This window comes from Squalius cephalus, assembly GCF_949319135.1.
Source record: "Squalius cephalus genome assembly, chromosome: 4".
Lineage (NCBI taxonomy): Eukaryota > Metazoa > Chordata > Actinopteri > Cypriniformes > Leuciscidae > Squalius > Squalius cephalus.
In genome coordinates, this window is record NC_137125.1 from 33,458,119 (window position 1) to 33,477,786 (window position 19,668).

Here is a 19,668-nt window from a genome sequence, read left to right on the forward strand (position 1 = left end):
TTTTTATTTATTTCTTAAGGGGAGGGAGATAGACGTTTATATAGCCTACTGTCTATGGAGATAGAGCAGACCTTAATTTATTTACATTTGTAAATGCTGCAAAAAAAAATTATACGTGACATAAAACTGTCTGACCTTGTTTGTTGAGACATCCTATGACGACGACAATAAATATAGCTTTAGACGCATTTGTTGTTGAACTGGCTGACATCGATTGAAATGACTATTTGCTCAAAAATCATAAAATACACTTACTTTTTCTGGAGGTGACGTTGGATCGCGAACTGTAGGCAACGATCCACACTTGAGGATTAACTTTGACCCTCGTTCACTAAACAGTCAGTCAGAAAATGAATCTCGTATTTAGGACGTTTAAGTGGTGCCTTTTCTTCATAAATAAAATCCATCCGCTGCGTTTTCAGTGGCTCTGATGTCAGTGAAGACTAGTATGTCCATTCTTACATCCCACAACACACTTCTTAGGAGACATTACCGGCTGTCGTTGAAACAATGGAGGATGCAGATCACCGAGGGCGGGGTCTATGCCAAAACCAGATGTCAATCAAATCACGTCGGCGGGGCTTAGCTCATTTCTACGTCACAGTGAGGAAAATCCCAGTAGGGGTTCAGCGAAAAATCGGCAGCTGGCAGCAGGAAGTAGCTGCCACTGGCAGCTGACGTCAGCTGCCGCTAATAACCGGAAGTCGGAGGTGGATGCCGCTTTTAGCAAGGCAAATAAATTATTATATCAATGTATATATATAATTTTAGTACTTATTTAAATAAATTACTTAAATTTGTAATTATTTTGTAATTGGTTTAAAAAGGTTTATCAAATATAAATTAAGTAACGAAGATCATAGACATAGTACAAAAAACAAACATTAAACTACACTTGAAATTATGAATTTGTACGTGTATAAATATAATTTGTGTACATGTTTGTCAAAAAATGAAATATATACATAAATTAATGCCTATATAATAATATTGTATATTTATTAAACGTACATAAACATTCATTAAACAAATAATGAATGTCATGTCTAAAAGAAGAAAAAAAAAACATTTTCTCAATGACCTTTATTTAAAAATCATATTTTGCTATCATTTAAGTTCAGTTTTACATTTGTAGTATTTCAATACATTCTTGTCTTTGTTTTATAAAACAGCTGTAACTTTGAAAACAGGCTTGATATTTGTTGTTCTGAAATCGGAATGAACAACAATTCTGAACTAGATGTTAAAGTTCATAAAAAACTAAGTTGGCTTGAAAAAGAAAGTTTGAAAACGTTTTACAATGTTCTAGCATGGTTTAACATGATTTACAATGTTTCTAGTGTTAGGGAATAACAGCTTAAAGACCCAGGACCAGATATGATGAAAGAAGACCAGGAGTCGTGAGGTTCAATCAAATAAGTAAAAATTTAATGAAGAATAGTTTCATCGGTAGAGCCAGGCGTTAAAGTCTCACGGGGTCGCAAGCCAGAGACTCTACTGTACACAAAATCTCACACCAGTTATACCATTTCCAAGGGCATGATTGACATCAGTAAATACAGGTTGGCTACTTCTCATTGGCAAAAGAACAAAGTTAAAACAATTCTACACTTATGGATAGATAGGAGGGTAAGTCGACATTGTCATCCGAGTCCAAGATGGTCCGGTGATGACCTCGGAGGTCGTAGAAAGGCGTCTTGGGGTCAGCTGCTGCATATCACAAGACCTGCACAGAACATTCAACACACACACACACACACACACACACACACACACACAATGGAATCGCAGTTCCTCCAAAAGTAGTACAGATAATGTTCACTTTAAAGAAATACACATAAAAGTACAATTCTGTGAATCAGATCACATAGTGTTTAACCCCTGTAACCTTAAGATTAGTAAGAAAGACAGATGTTAGAAAAAGATAGATAAGTTAGGTATAAGTAGATAAGATAGATATGTTATGGGGAAACAAAATCACCGTAATAACTTACCATTAGCATGAATTCACTGCAGTCCACAGATCCCAACTGAGCTGGAACATCCTGGAAAAAAAAAATCGAAATGGAAAAACTAACATTTTATTTATACACTAAAGATAGCAAAGAAATCAAAATTGTTGTAACATGAAATCAATACCTTATTTTTAACAAGCTTCCGGATCCATCTTTATTGCAACTGAGCTTAAAAAGAAGGGGGAAAAAGTTAGTTATTTTACACACACGAGAGAAAGAGAGAGATGAACTCCGTGTTGAACCACTTAGCCATGTTGCAGCAGTAGACAGTAGCATACCTGAACTAGGGAGCAGGTGTAATTTATTTTTTAAATGCCACTGTCTATGCCTATCTAAAGCCAGAGAACAAAGTGTTGAACTGAACCACTGGACTAATATGTAAAACTTTGAAGCCCGGTTTCACAGATAGGGTTTAGATTATGCCAGGATTAGGCCTTAGTGCAATTAGGACTTTTATAAATATGCCTTAGAAAAAACATTACTGTTGTGAATCTTAAAAGAAACAATGGCACTGATATTTTAAGATACACAAGTGTAATTTGCTTTCAGTTAAACATGCATTTTAGTCTGGGACTAGTTTGAGCCTTGTCTGTGAAACTGGGGGTGAAAGTTATATGGAAAAAGTGAACAGTTCCAGTATATTTTGAATAGATATATATAAAATAATTATTATATATATATATATATATATATATATATATATATATATATATATATATATATATACACTGGTCTCATCTGGTGATTGGGTCCCATCCAAAACATGATCAAACTAAGAAAATAAACAGACACTGAAATGTCAAATTTTCGATACAATCTAGAATTTGTATAAAAAAAATAAAAAGATAAAAAACAGAATGCCTTTTGCCTGCTTTGATCAAGACAGGATATAATACGTGAAATGTGTGAAAACATAACAGTGCGTTTGGTTGGTTTTGCAACTGGAAATCTGGGGTTTCCTTCATGGCACATATGTTTGTCCATCCCCAGCAATCTGTGACAGGCTGTGGTGAACTTGGTGAAACTAAAAAACAGAAGTTTAGAATATGGTGAAGTAATGTTGATTAAAATGGTGTTTTTTGTATTAAAACATAAGTTAGATCATTTGGGATATGTTTTGTTAGCGTTGCACGTGTATCATAAAGGCTGAGCTTGTCAATTCCAATAAATCAGCATGAGCTTTATTCTAATCAATAGATTAAGTTAACATGTTAACAAACGCTAATATTTAATGATATTGGTAACGTAAGTTAGTATTTAAAATTAATGATAGCCCCTCACAAACCAGGAGCACACGGTGCACAAGCTGCGTTTCTACAAATGATTAAATTAACCAATTCAACTTAAGTAGTCACAGATACACTGTCTCTAACATAAAAGTTAAACTCCAACGTACAGAGCAACAATTATTTATTAATCTGATAATATACGAACTTACCGAGCCAAATACCACCGCCATTACTGAAGATTCACCGGCGCCACCATTGGCTGCTGTCGCTTGACTTCCAGGTAAATGTGATTGGTTGCTACTACGTTGGACGATACTGATTGGCTGCCACGAAATGGCAGGTCCCTCCTAATATGGCAGGGCTTCCGGCTGTCAACGGCAGCTACTTCCTGCTGCCAGTGGCAGCTACTTCCTGCTGCCAGCTGCCGATTTTTCGCTGAACCCCCTCTCGAAAATCTAGAACAGGGTGTTCTGAGACAGTGCTTATGATTTATTGAGATAGTAAAAAAACTACTGGGTGGATTTTTATCATTCTAGGGTGGTTTTGCTCACACACTGCCAACACACATTTATGTTCAAACACCATGTAAAAGTGAATTTTGCATAATAGGTGCCCTTTAAGTTTTGTACAGTTTATTTTTGTAATCTAAGTTATATTAAATGAGGTATTTTATTTATTTTTAAATGACAAAACAAACTTGTGTACAGTTTATTTAATATGCATAATAAACATTATTTTTGTTCCATTTCTGTGCATTGTTTATTTTTTAAATAACTTGATGTGTTGGGATATGAAATAAAAAGGAATGGTTCTTGACATTGCTTTTTTTTAATGACAGGTGCAATTTGAGAACAAACAAACAATATTTTGTAAAAACAATTGAAAAAAATAATTATATAGATAACATTTTATAAATAACCATTTACAACATAACTTGTATATCATCTGACAACATAATTTAAATTAACAGTACATAAAACAAGATTTAAGCTGAGCAGAGAGACCCTGGTGATGCTGCTGGACCCGGGTGGGCTCCACAATAGAGACCCTGGTAAGGCCTCTCTGCCGGTGGGTGGGACATCTAGGATGGTCTCCAGAGTGTTTGACTGCATAATTTCCACTGTCCACTGCATTGTTTAACAACAGGTTTGCAGGGCTGACTCAATCGACGGCTGCCATCTCACTGAGATCATTTCAAAAAGAGGGAAGAATAAAATAAATTAACTCGCATCCTCAAATTAAAGCATCAAAAATTTCAACATGTAAACCCATTCTATGGACATTAATTTTTGGTTTTGGCAATTATAGCTTTAAAGTTCTCTGACTTGCCTGTTACAAATAATCATGGTCAATGGGAACCTCCTCCAGGGCAGACACCTCTGCAGACAGCTGGTCACGCCAGGGAGCCCCACTGACTGTCTCCAAAACATGCTCCCCATCATCCTCCTCATGCTCATCCTCCGGGGCCATGATGTCACCAACCCCAAGACAGATGTTGTGGAGGATGGCACAGGCTGTGATGACATGAAATGAAAAAACAAAACAAAAAATGATACGGTCTGGAAGAAAGAAGTTAATTATGTTTTTTGCAAATGTATTTTTAATTTAACTTACATGAGGTACAAAGGTGTGGTGCACCTCCAGCGCTTGCAGGAAGATGGATAGGAACCTGGTCTTCATCATCCCAAAAGCACGCTCTATAATGGAGTGTGCCCTGGAATGATGAAGATTAAAGCGCTGGGCTCCCACACCTCGTACTGGCCTCTTGTAGGGAGTGATGAGGGGGAGTGCCCTGGAGGAGGGTACACTGACCTCCTGTACAGTGGGCTGTACCGGAGCACTCGTGCGTCATGCACTGACCCGGGCCAGCCCACGTAGGTGTCAATGAAGCGGCCCTGATGGTCACAAACAGCCTGCAGGATTATGGATGTTTCCTGTTCCTGTAGCATTGACCATCAGGGCCGCTTGGAGGCTTGATGCAGACATGGCAGCCGTCAATTGCTCCTGCAGCTTTCAAGAAAGCTCTGTGTCTGGCCACAGACTGGGGTGTTGGGGAACCGGGTGTTGGGGAACCGAATGACCTGGTAGCGGATGGCCATCACCTCCTCAGCGACCCGGTGGACAATGCGGTGGACAGTGGAACGAGGCATGTCAAACACTCTGGAGACGACCCTGTAAGGATGTACCACACGCCAGCCAGCAAAAAAAAATACCAGGGTCTCTATTGTGGAACCCCATCCGTGTTGCCGGTCAACAGGTCCAGCAGCACTGTCAGGGCCTCCCTGCTCAGCCGAAAATCAGGTCGTGTGTCCAAGTCATTAAAATACCTGTCCAGTACTGGCACGCTCAGGTTTATCCTGCAGTACAGGGGTCTGGTCTGATTTAGAGAAACAAACAAAAGAGAAATTGTTTAGAGTTGTGATATATAGTGATACTTAAACTACTTTTAGGTAGTCCATATAGGTGATTCGTGGACAAACGCCCATACATATAAGCTGCCATTGGACTCATAGTGCTCCCGAGGGAGCGTAGGGTGAATATGGATGACAATTGCCCATTAAATAGTGGGCATTTGTCACTTCGTGATAACCCCTGCTTCCGCAAAGCACCATCCAAATACTAGTAGGTGGTATACGGACACCCTTAGGGGGCGATACTGAGCTAATGCCTCCAAAAAAAACCCTAACTAATCCCCCCCACCCCCCACTGACCCCCAAGCCACTCCCACATCCCACTAACCCACTATTTGTCCAATAACCCACTACTGTATATTGGGCAAATGTCCCGTTGACCGATTCAATGCGGTCATGAATCTTTAGCCAATAATTCTGAATCATGGGACATTCCCAGAGCAGATGAAAAAGAGTTCCTTCCAAACTGCAGCACTTCCAGCAGTCTGCATTATCCCTCAGCTTCAGCCTAAACAGCCTGGTTGGAGTCCAATAAAAGCGATTAAGAATTTTAAACTGGATTAATCTAATTTCAATGTCTCTTGAAACCCTCTTAATGTTTTCACAGATACGATCCCACTCTTTATGTGTGACATCAATGTTCAAATCTGCCAACCAAGTTAACATTGTTGCATAAGATATGGTAACTGTCTGTTGGAATAACATTGCATAAAAGATAGCAGCTTCATGCCCCAAACCCATTATTTTCGTAGTCTGAGAGAGAAGGTTTGACTGCTGAGGTTCTATTCCTTTCCCTATGAAAGTAACTAACAGGTGACGCATTTGTAAATACTTCCAGAAATTATTTCTGGGCAAATTGTATTCACCAGCCAACCTTTCAAATGACTTTATATTATCCCTCTCATACAGGTTTGCTAGTGTAATAATTCCTTTTTCTACCCAATCTTTCCATAGAAGGGAATGTTTATTAATACGTAACTTTGGGCTATTTCAAATACAAGATTCAGAATTAAGATAGACATTACTACACTGCTCAAAAAAATAAAGGGAACACTTTTTAATCAGAGAATAGCATCAAGTCAGTTAAACTCCTGGGATATTGATCTGGTCAGTTAAGTAACAGAGGGGGTTGGTAATCAGTTTCAGCTGCTTTAGTGTTAATGACATTAACAGCAGGTGCACTAGATGGGCAACAGTGAGACAACCCCCAAAACAGGAATGGTTTTACAGGTGGAGGCCACTGACATTTTTTCCCTACTCATCTTTTCGGACTGTTTTTCACCAGTTTTGCATTTGGCTAGGGTCAGTGTCACTACTGGTAGCATGAGGCGATACCTGGACCCTACAGAGGTTGGCCAGGCAGTCCAGCTCCTTCAGGATGGCTCATCAATACGTGCCATTGCCAGAAGGTTTGCTGTGTCTCCCAGCACAGTCTCAAGAGCATGGAGGAGATTCCAGGAAGACAGACAGCTACTCTAGGAGAGCTGGACAGGGCCGTAGAAGGTCCTTAACCCATCAGCAGGACCGGTATCTGCTCCTTTGTGCGAGGAGGAACATGATGAGCACTGCCAAGGCCCTACAAAATGACCTCCAGCAGGCCACTGGTGTGAATGTCTCTGACCAAACAATCAGAAAGAGAATTCATGAGGGTGGTCTGAGGGCCCGACGTCCTCTAGTGGGCCCTGTGCTCACTGCCCAGCACCAGGGAGCTCGATTGGCATTTCCCATTGAACACCAGAATTGGCAGGTCCGCCACTGGTGCCCTGTGGTTTTCACAAATGAGAGCAGGTTCACCCTGAGCACGTGACAGACAGGAAAGGGTCTGGAGAAGCCGTGGAGAATGTTATGCTGCCTGTAACATCGTTTAGCATGACCGGTTTTGGTGGTGGGTCAGTGATGGTCTGGGGAGGCATATCCATGGAGGGACGCACAGACCTCTGCAGGCTAGACAATGGCACCCTGACTGCCATTAGGTATCGGGATGAAATCCTTGGATCCATTGTCAGACCCTATGCTGGTGCAGTGGGTCCTGGGTTCCTCCTGGTGCACAACAATGCCCGGCCTCATGTGGCAAGAGCATGCAGGCAGTTCCTGGAGGATGAAGGAATGATACCATTGAAGGGCCACCACGCTCACCTGACCTACATCCAATAGAACACCTCTGGGACATTGTGTTTCGGTCCATCTGACATCACCTGGTTGCACCTCAGACTGTCCAGGAGCTCAGTGATGCGCTGGTCCAGATCTGGGAGGATATACCCCAGGACACCAGCCGTCGTCTCATTAGGAGCATGCCCCGACGTTGTCAGGCATGCATACAAGCACGTGGAGGCCATACAAACTACTGAGTACCATTTTGAGTTGCTGCAATGAAATTTCAGCAAAATTGATAAGCCTGCTGCATAATTTTTTCACTTAGATTTCCGGGGTGTCTTTGAATTCAATTGATCATTTTCATTTCCATCAAACGATGTGGCATCCTTTCGTTCATAACACATTACCCAGTCCATATTAGTATAGATATCCAGCATGATATTTTTCCCCATTGAGATCTGATGTGTTTTTAAAGTGTTCCTTTAATTTTTTTGAGCAGTGTATTAAAAGCTTTAGAAAACTTCTTTCACACATTACAGAAGTTGGATATGATAGGGTGAGATTTTAATTTGGAGGGTATACTGCTAGACAGAGCATTTATAGGGGAAAGTGGGGAGAACAATCTCCGTTCAATCTCAAACCAGGGAGGGGCTCTCTCAGGTGGCAGTGTCCACTGAGCTATATGTCTCAAGCAGAAGGCATAATAATACAGGGCTAGCTTGGGGAGGCCCATGCCACCCTTATTGATTGGCACCTGAAGCCTTTCTAATTTTATCCTTGCACATTTACCATTCCATAAGAACTTTTTGCAAATTTGGTCGAACCTTTTAAAGTACTTTTGGGGTATTGCAATAGGAAGGCATTGCAGCAAATAATTCAACCTCGGGATACAGTTCATCTTCAGGACGTTGACCTTTCCCCATAATGATAAGAATAGTGGTGACCATCTATCTTTATCTAATGAAATCTTATTAAAGAGTGGGTCCAAATTCTTTTCGATTGAAAAGAAGGTTGAATCTGTTGAAGGTTGTTATATTTAAAGTAATTTACTGTTGAGTAGTTTACTATACAACAATGCATCATATTGTAAAATACCATGGTTTTGTAGTGTTGCTGTCCTGTGAGAGAAAAAACCCCTCATTACTTCACATTTGTATGTGAATACTTAACGAATGTACTTGCTTACAGTCAACCACAGGTTACTTTGAAAATGAAACGAGCACAATTTTAAGGAATTGTTGCTATACAGATGCGTGCCATATAAAAGGCTGTATCCGAAGGCGAGCGGGAGTAGCCTACCTTATATATATACAGTGGGGAGAACAAGTATTTGATACACTGCCGATTTTGCAGGTTTTCCCACTTACAAAGCATGTAGAAGTCTGTAATTTTTATCATAGGTACTCTTCAGCTGTGAGTGATGGAATCTAAAACAAAAATCCAGAAAATCACATTGTATGATTTTTAAGTTAAATAATTTGAATTTTATTGCAAGACATAAGTATTTGATACATCAGAAAAGCAGAACTTAATATTTGGAACAGAAACCTTTGTTTGCAATTACAGAGATCATACGTTTCCTGTAGTTCTTGATCAGGTTTGCACACACTGCAGCAGGGATTTTGGCCCACTCCTCCATACAGACCTTCTCCAGGGGCCTCATTTATAAACGTTGCGTACGCACAAAAGAAGGCGTACGCTGCTCTCTACGCAATAATTGGTATTTATTAAAAGCAAACTTGACGGGAAAATGTGCGGTCCTTCACGCAAACTCTGACCCAGGCGTATGCACAAAAACGGGTGAAATGAGAAATGGCGACACCGTCGGCAGATGGAAGAAACACATGAAAGTGAGTGAAACTGTAGACCGTTGTGTAAAAGAAATGGCAATACTGCCTCTCATAAATAATATGAAGACTTCACAAAGCAAGTCTTACAATTAACAGCCTACACGAACACCCGTTTGATCGATCTGCATTGTAAAACAAACAAAATCAAACGAAGATTAGGCTACAACAGAAATGCAAATTAACACATTTTCACAAAAGTGAAATATGTTCTGCAATCATATTGGCATGTTATGCAATCCATCCTCATAACACATCTGTAGCTTGTCAGATGCAATCAAATGGATGGTAATAAAATGCCATGATGCCATCACAATGCGTAATGACGTGAGTGAAGTTACGTTTCTTGGTTTTCTTCTCTGTGTTTGCCATGATTTCGCAATCAATGAATATTAACTTGTGGGAGTTTCACGGACTATTTATGGGCAACTATGGGCATGACATGAAGCCGCAAAAGCTGCGCTACATTTAGAATTGATTGTGATTTAGTAAGGGAAAACTGCGTAGGATGTGCGTGCGCACGGTTTTATAAATCCGAATATTTCTGTGCGTACGCACGTCCTATGTTTCATCCGTACGCCACTTCTGACGCAAATCCTACACAAAGTTTTATAAATGAGGCCCCTGATCCTTCAGGTTTCGGGCTGTTGCTGGGCAATATGGACTTTCAGCTCCCTCCAAAGATTTTCTATTGGGTTCAGGTCTGGAGACTGGCTAGGCCACTCCATGACCTTGAGATGCTTCTTACGGAGCCACTCCTTAGTTGCCCTGGCTGTGTGTTTTCGGGTTGTTGTCATGCTGGAAGACTCAGCCACGACCCATCTTCAATGTTCTTACTGAGGGAAGGAGGTTGTTGGCCAAGATCTCGCGATACATGGCCCCATCCTCCCCTCAATACGGTGAAGTCGTCCTGTCCCCTTTGCAGAAAAGCATCCCCAAAGAATGATGTTTCCACCTTCATGCTTCATGGTTGGGATGGTGTTCTTGGGGTTGTACTCATCCTTCTTCCTCCAAACACAGCAAGTGGAGTTTAGACCAAAAAGCTATATTTTTGTCTCATCAGACCACATGACCTTCTCCCATTCCTCCTCTGGATCATCCAGATGGTCATTGGCAAACTTCAGACGGGCCTGGACATGCGCTGGCTTGAGCAGGGGGACCTTGTGTGTGCGCTGCAAGATTTTAATCCATGACGGCATAATGTGTTACTAGTGGTTTTCTTTGAGACTGTGGTCCCAGCTCTCTTCAGGTCATTGACCAGGTCCTGCCGTGTAGTTCTGGGCTGATCCCTCACCTTCCTCATGATCATTGATGCCCCACGAGGTGAGATCTTGCATGGTGCCCCAGACCGAGGGAGATTGACCCTCATCTTGAACTTCTTCCATTTTCTAATAATTGCGCCAACAGTTGTTGCCTTTTCACCAAGCTGCTTGCCTATTGTCCTGTAGCCCATCCCAGGCTTGTGCAGGTCTACAATTTTATCCCTGATGTCCTTACACAGCTCCCTGGTCTTGGCATTGTGGAGAGGTTGGAGTCTGTTTATTGAGTGTGTGGAAAGGTGTCTTTTATACAGGTAACGAGTTCAAACAGGTGCAGTTAATACAGGTAATGAGTGGAGAACAGTAGGGCTTCTTAAAGGGGGGGTGAAATGCACCTCCTTCACTGATCACCATCACCTGTCACCCATCATCACTGATCATCCTACAGCTCTATTTAAAATGCTCTAAGCGATGTCATGCGTTTTTTAAGCCAAAAGATTTATTTTGTCACATCCAGCAAACATCTCCTCACCATCCGCTAGCTGCCTGTCCCCTGAACACACTGTAAAAATACACGATCTATGTAGACAGCCCAGGCTTCACAAACGGTAAGAAAAACAAACTGGGCTAACCCGCACCACTAAACATAAACTGTTCCAGCCAATAACCGACAAGAAGGATTTGGGGGTGGGGTTTGGGGGGTTAGTGCGCGGATGAGGAGGAGGGAATGTCTAGCTAGCCTCCGTTTTGTTTGACAATACTTTCAACGTCAACAAGAAGTGACATCACCCAACATCACTTAGAACACCTTTAAGGACTCTTGTCACTGAGTCTCATTGTCTGGTCTCGTCTTAGACTTGCACTATGACTTGCGCTATTGTCTACTCATCTGAGAAACCACCATTCCTGTTTATTGACCTCATTGTTGACAAGCGCCACAGACTGCTCACCTGAGTGATCTTCATCCATACTACTTACCTGAAGTCCCGATCTTTCCGTCGTTGTCGTTCTTCCTCATCCAGGCTCATCTTGTCTACTTCTCTCCTGCAAAGACATTCTTCCTGGTCAGCCAAGTCATCGCCATATCATATTCATCACAACTGCATTATTCTCCCTGCACCGCTCACCCTCTAGTCTACACATTAAATAAACTTGTTGTATATTCACCTCAATCCTGTCTGCCTTTGTCTGAGTGTGACACCGCAAGGATTTTCAGTCAGGATTTAGACCGTATCATAGTACTGAGACAGCTCTCATTAGTCACAAATGATTTGCTCTTATCATCCGATGGTGGTTGTATCTCTCTATTAGTGTTACTCGATCTTAGTGCTGCATTTGATACCATTGACCACAACATAGATTCGAAAATTATGTTGGCATTAGTGGAATTGCTTTAGCATGGTTTAAATCATACTTATCTGACTGTTATCAGTTTGTAGCAGTAAATGAAGAGGTGTTTTATCAATCAAAAGTTCAGTATGGCGTACCATAAGGCTCAGTACTAAGACTGTTGCTGTTCACTGTGTACATGCTACCCTTAGGAGATATCATTAGGAAGCATGGAATTAGTTTTCACTGTTATGCTGATGATACTCAGCTCTATATTTCTTCAGACCCTGACGAAACTTATCAATTCACAAAATTAACGGAATGCATAGCTGATATAAAAAAAAAAACTGGATGACTAGTAATTTCCTACTACTTAATTCTGAAAAAAAAAAAACAGATTCTAATTATTGGACAAAATACTTCCTCATGTAATAACCTAGAATACTGTCTAACTTGATGGCTGCTATGCACTATGCACTGATAAATACAATAAAGTATATTTCATATTTAATTGAATTAATTATGCATTTCATATGCATTTAAGATTAATACAATAAAGTATATTTCATATTTAATTTAATTAATTATGCATTTCATATGCATTTAAGATTAAATTAAATGTGTATTATTAATTTTATTATATAATTTTATAATAGCCTGCAATTAATGCAATATAATTATAGTTGTGTTAGGATGAAATATAACTTATTAACATGGTTATAAGACCATTCAGAGTAAGTGCTTTTTGTGTATGTGTGGTTTCAGTTGTTCCTATATCTTTAGGTATATTTAGAATTAATTTTATTACAAAATTTTTAGTGAATCGTGATTCGTTCTTAAAATCGCTAGTACATCACTGAGTGATTGAGAACCAGTATTTGGTTATGGTTACACTTGAATTGGTTACAAAATATATGTATAAGATGATAAAACACAGTAAAATTGTACCCAGGATGTGTGTAGCATGTTACCTGAGACAGCCAGAGAGAGAGGGTGCCATTGGGGAATTCAGTATGGCCTACGGCTTTAACCCAGTTTTCCAGGAAGGCAGAGCTCAGGTAGAAAAGAAGAGCAGAGGCCCAAAAAATCAACAACAGTTACAATCTTCTTTCATCCCTTGAAATGCTCCTTTCAATACACAGAGCATCTGTGATAGATCTGGAAGATTATTAATGAAGTTTAGTAATCTTTAGTAATTAAAATAATAGTTCTACCAGTTTGGTAATGCTGAGCAGGCTGAGTGACCTTGGCTAAGCGCATATCAGACACAAGGTGTCAGTAAACATTCTTCTAAAATGTTTAATATTTTAAATCATTTTCATTATCGATGCCAGTATTGAAATCATCTACAATCACATCTCTATCAACAGAAACTACAAGATCTGACAGAAAATCAGCTAATTCTTAAAGAAAGTCTGTATACTGTAGCAAGAACAAAGCAGGGCTCGTGTTTATAGCAATGACCTGGGGGATAGACTCATTTAAATGAATATATTTATCTGATTTAAGCCAGGTTTCTGTCAAACAGTGCATCTAATTTATGATCAGTAATCATTTATTTTACAATTAGTGATTTAGATGAAAGTGATTTAATATTCAGAAGCTCGAGCTTTAGAAAATAATTATCTTGATTTTTTTTTTCCATTAACATCTTTTCTTTTTCAGAGGAGCTAACAAGCATTTTGCAGAACAGACACAGTCTCTAAATTAGATGATGCAGTCACTATGTGTTGTAATTTATTTGAGCTACTTGACAACTCAAGCCAGCTAACATACGGTTGGTTAAGCTTGTCTGTCTGCTTCCTGATCTGAGCCCCAGTTAGTCAACTACGAACACTGTGAAGACTTTGAGCCAGATTTTGAGAAATGGAGAGTGGCACCTTTTTCTGAGGGATAGAGACATCTTTCTTTAGCAGGTCAGGTCTACAACAACTTAGACAACTAGCCACTGATTGACAATAACTTACTTTGATATGAAGAGAAGGGCCAGAGCAGTATCTGACATTGTTTTTGTGAGTTCACACACCATTTTAAAACAATCTTTAGTTGTAGTTATTGATGAAGATTTAAAGTTTATTTTTACGGTACATCACTGCTACCTTGTATTACTTTTTATGTATGCAAATAGAAAATAGGCTACACAGCTGTTTATAAAATAATAAAAAAATGACATGCACCACAATATTATGAGATTTTTAATTCCCACTTTAAGTTGTCGACACATTTATTTAGTTTAGTATGAGGCTATAATATTCAGCACATTACATTAATAGTTGCATACTGAGGATGATGCTATCGTAAATTATATTAGAAAAACCTAAATCTAAAAGAAAAACTAACAGTGGGCTCCAAACCTATATTTCTACAGAAAATATCCATGGCACGAAACTGTTTTACACATTAGTAATGCAAGAAAATGTTGAAGCTGTTCTTCAAATGACTTTAACAACTGCAGAGCCTCAAATTAGAAGGAAACAGAGTTGAAACATTTTAATTAAAGGGACAGTTCACCCCAACTTATTTACTCACTCTTATGTCTGCTAGTCTTCTTAAGTCTTAGTTTTGTGTGGAAAACAGACTGGAACTTAAAGGGATAGTTCACCCAAAAATGAAAATTTCATCATTTACACACCCTCATGTTGTTCCAAAACTGTATGATTTTCTTTTTCTGCTGAACACAAAAGAAGATATTTTGAAGAATGTCAGTAACCAAACAGTTGATGGGCCCCAATGAAAGAAACAGGTTTGGAACAACATAAGGGTGACCTCACCTTCAGTAAGCTGTTTTCTTTTTTTTTAAAGACAATTAATTTTAATAAACCATATGGTTTGGTTTACAAATCAGACTGATCTAGTTCTCAACTCAATGACTGAACAGCTCAGAAGAAGGGGAATATTATCATTGAATAAACAACCTGAATTTCAATTTGTTACTCACAGAAAGGAATCATCTGTTTTAAGACTTGGAATATAATGCATAAACTGTATGGATTATAATGATACTCTCCAGACTTTTTGCCATTTTTAGAGCTTGAAAGATGTGGTCAATTATGATCTGTCAATTGGAAAAGAGCTGTGGAGAGATTCTTTAAAAAAAATTCTGATCCACAGAAAACAGTGTAAACAGGTTTGGACATGGACATTAGTCATGAGGGTGAGTAAATAATTACAGGATTTAAATTTTTGATTGAACCATTACTTTAAAGATCATAGTTGTTTTCAACCCACACAAGGCACTCAGGATGACAAAGTGATTTAAGTCAAACACTGTGACTCTTCATGTGCCTGTTCAAGTGTGTACGGCACGTGTAAGCCTTTGGGCACAGAGGACATGGGAACGGCCTCTTCCCAATATGAGTGTACATGTGCTTGCTCAAGTCATAGCGCCGGATGAATCGTTTCCCACACTGTAAGCAGCAGTGTGGACGCTCTCCGGTGTGAAAGCACATGTGAGCCGTCAGGTGACTCGAAACCACAAATTTCTTGCCGCAGATTTTACACTGATACGGCTTCTCTCCCGTGTGAGAACGCAGATGCACCTGCAGGCATCCGGCAGAGACAAAACCCTTTCCGCACTGATGACAAACGTATGGCTTCTCCCCAGTGTGAATTCTGATGTGGATTTTCAAATTCCCAGATAGTGAAAACTGCTTCTCGCAGTACGGACAAATGTGCGGCCGCTCGCCAGAATGACATCTCATGTGGGATTTTAATTGGATTTTGCTGTAAAACCGTTTGCCGCATTGCGAACAAAGGAGAGGTTTCTCGCCCGTGTGGTTTGAGAGGTGGGCGAGTAGGCTGCTGTTTGCCGAAAAGCACTTCCCACACTGGTCGCATATATATGGCCTGAACTCTGCATGTGTCTTCAGGTGGCTTCTTAATTCGCTGTCGACGCTAAATGTCAAATCACAAAACCGACACTTTCCTGGCTGCCGTTCCGGTTTAGATTGGTGGACGTCTTTAACTTTATGAGTCTTCTGGTGGATTAAACTGGCTCGGTATGACCCGAAAGTCTCATTGCATTGTTTACAGGTATAGTTCCTTTTAACACTGGGAGTTCGGTGAGCTCGCCGGTGACTGACTAATCTTGACAGACTTGTGAACAGCCGTCCACATTCAGGGCATTTGTGTGTGGTTTTCTCTTTGTGCAGCCTGTTGTGTCTGTATAGGGTCCTGAGGGATCTAAAGTGGGCAGTGCATTTGATGCACTTAAAAACTCTGGTATTGCAGCTGGTGCTCTTATGCGCCGCCAGCTGCGTCAAATCGTCAAAAACTTGCCCACACTGAAGACACTCATGTGTCCCCGCCTGGGTATGAATTTCCTGGTGCTTGACAAGATCAGAGCGATAGATGAAGTATTTCGTGCACTGTTGACATTTGTGTACGGTCCTGCCTGCATAGTGGAAGCCTTTAGAAGGTGTGTTTGGGAAGTTGTCGACAGCAGGCCGCTGTGGCACAGCAGTCTGAAAAATTAAATCACCTAAAGGAAAACATGGGACAAATAGAGTGGTTCAGTCTAAAGATGATGAAAAGGTATAATGAGAATCTTGACAGATATTCGGAAGGGCTGTACCTCTATGAGCATCATTGGTGGATGACGGTACACTTGGCTCTTCTGAGTTACTCCTACAAAAAGAATAAACAGGATATTTTACAATGAAACATTTTATATCTTAATTCAGGAACACTACAGAGCAAATTTCGTAGTAATGTGCTCAGTCCTCAAAAATAGACACTCAGAGATTTTCAATCACAAATAGACTAATAATGGGGAATATTACTCAAAGCAGACATTTTGACAACAGTCTGACAGTAATCATTATAGAATTTTGGGAATTTGTTGCACAAGATGCTCTCAGAAATTGCATATCAGAAAATTATCACCTACACCATTAGCACCAACACTGAAAAATGACTTCATTTGAGTGTGACAAACAACTTAAATTTCACTGTGTTCATCATACAAAATGGCCATATTGCTGATTTTGGAGCTTGAACTTTAGACCTCAGTGACTTTTTATTGTATGGACAAAAACAGCTGAAATATTCTTCAAATATCGTTCTTTGTGTCATACAGAAAAAAATAATTACAAATCTAAAGACATGAGGGTGATAGAAATGATTTTTGCACTATTCCTTCAAGATAAAATAAATAAATAATCAATCAATCAAATCTAGTTAACTTCAGTAATAGCTGGTTGTTGTATAACTAGCTCACCATTCTGCCCACACCTAGTAATATGGTAACATACCGTTGCAATTCATCAGCATTTGAGTTTGTTAACTTTTCGCCATCACTGACTCTGGAGAACTCTGATGATTCACAGCTGGAGCTGGATCCCACATCCTGGACATTTGGATCAGCTGTCACAGTCTCCTTGTCCATACCATGTTGTTGGTTTGGCAGGTTTTTAGAATCAAGTGGCAGTAACTCTCCATCATCATTGTGCTGGTTTATGACTGAGTCACCAACAGGCGGCAGTGACAATGATGAAACTATTCGATCCTCAACTATTGATGGAAGAACTTTCAAAATACAAATATGAAAACAAAATTAGCCATTGACCAATAGTGCTTAATTACTGTATTTTTCAAGTAATAGAATTGGGTCTTAATCTTTATCTGGGGCTTCCTTGGTTAGCCAGTTAAGTTTTGGTATATCTCAACATAAATTTGTGATTTTCCATTTTTATCTAGAAAACTTAATACATCTATATAAAGAAGCAGTGAATTAGAATTCTCAAACTGGCTTGCTGGGCAAAGTAGATATCTCAGGTTTGTGTAAAAAAATTCTAATAACCAAGCAAGCCAAGTTCAACCTAAAGCATATGGAATAACACTAATATTCAAGGACTAGATTTTACCATTTTTTTCCAGAGTCCCACAAACATCTGTTTGCAGTAAGGATAGCAAATTGTGTGATTTACAAACAGAGTCCACACATGCATCTAGCTCCCCAGGGAGACAGCTGAGCAACAGTGAAAGCTGAAATGAAAGAAAGTCAAGTTTCACACATTACAAACACAAACAAATTCTGTATAACCAAGTAGCTGGCCTTAATCATTCAGATATGATAAGCATGTATCATCAGACCTGTTTGAAGTTTGGTACAGGCAGAAGTTGCTCCAATCTGGAGAGGAAAAAGCCAACAAGGACTTGGAGTGCTTTATCAAAGTCAGGACCATATTCGACTGGAAATACTTCCTGAAATACAAAAACAATTTCACCTGAAGTTTTCATGCAAACCTATCTGAAAAACAGCCATTATTTTTTTGCAACTTCCCCTGCAGTTCATAGCACCTATGCTGCAGGCTGGACATCAATAACATTAAATGTCTTTAGCATGTTTACAAGCCTTTGAAATTAATCGTGCTTGAGAACACTTAAATTAATCCTATGGAGCTATTCATATTGGGAACGAACATTCACTCATTGACAAAGTTACACATTATACACTTGCAATGACAAGGTAATTTTTTTACTGTATGAATTAAATATACACAGATTTTTAAAGCTGCAAAAGTTATTCCGTCAAGAGCAGTGAGTGATTTTCTGTTTGTCTATTGTTGTTTGATTTACATTAAGCACACAGACAGAAGCAGGTTTATTAGGCTTCTGTCACTTTAAGAGCTGCACGGATCCAATATATTAATCATGCGCACGCTTTCTTTCTCAATTGTTTACTCCACCTAAGACATAGCTGACTGCGTATACATGAATACTCAACAAGACAGGCATTTTGACAATTTTGTGCATGTATTTGGCCATTTAAGCAGTGGAACAGAACTGAAATCAGGATTACACGCTGTCCGAGAGGCAGCTTCTTGTAGGCGTGAGTAGGCCCTACTTCACTTATTGCGCCTAATAACATTAATCATGTCACTCATATTATACACTTGCAATGCCAAGGTCATGGGTTTGATTCCCAATTTATGTGTGGAGACAGTGGGGTATTAGTTAAGAAGGGTAGTTACAGTACAGATAATTATATTTCTACTCATTTAATAGTGAAGACAGGTGTTCCTCAAGGATCAATTTTAGGACCAATTTTATTTTCTATCTATATAAATGAACTTGCCGTAGGATTAGAGACAGTAAATGTACACTTATGCAGATCAGGGCTCGACATAGAGACGTTATTACAGTTCTTCTGGATTTAGTCGGTCTCAGTCTTTTCTGTTTCTTCGTGTAATCATAGACAGACTCGATGATGGTGAGATCAGATCATACCGGATTGTCAGACTACAGAGATTCTAATTATTGGACAAAAAACTTCCTCACGTAATAACCTAGAATACTGTCTTGATGGCTGCTCTGTCAAGTCTTCGTCATCGGTTAGGAACCTGGGTGTGCTCTTTGATACCAATCTTTCATTTGAAAGTCACGTGTCTAGTATCTGTAAAACCGCATTTTTCCATCTTAAAAATATATCTAAATTAGAGCCCGACCGATATGGATTTTTGGGCGCCGATGCCGATACCAAT

At 39.6% G+C, this 19,668-nt stretch overlaps 1 protein-coding gene and 1 long non-coding RNA gene across 2 annotated transcripts in view; both read right to left on the bottom strand.

Annotated features, from left to right (window-relative positions):
- Positions 1–1,408: 1,408 nt before the first annotated feature.
- Positions 1,409–2,621, bottom strand: LOC307156789. Its single transcript, XR_013820803.1, has 3 exons — positions 2,140–2,621; positions 1,995–2,045; positions 1,409–1,726 (listed from the first exon to the last, which is right to left on the bottom strand). It is a non-coding gene; the product is annotated as an uncharacterized lncRNA (long non-coding RNA).
- A 12,347-nt stretch (positions 2,622–14,968) lies between these two features.
- LOC307157121 (uncharacterized protein) overlaps positions 14,969–19,668 on the bottom strand; it is a gene marked incomplete at its 5' end in the record, with an annotated part of 58,033 nt that continues 53,333 nt past the window's right edge. Inside the window, 5 exons of the mRNA XM_079868894.1 lie at positions 14,969–16,664; positions 16,758–16,810; positions 17,437–17,710; positions 18,049–18,169; positions 18,278–18,388. Coding sequence (XP_079725020.1) covers positions 15,445–16,664; positions 16,758–16,810; positions 17,437–17,710; positions 18,049–18,169; positions 18,278–18,388 — 1,779 coding nt within the window. The 3' untranslated portion in view covers positions 14,969–15,444. The remainder of the gene's footprint in view (positions 16,665–16,757; positions 16,811–17,436; positions 17,711–18,048; positions 18,170–18,277; positions 18,389–19,668) is intronic.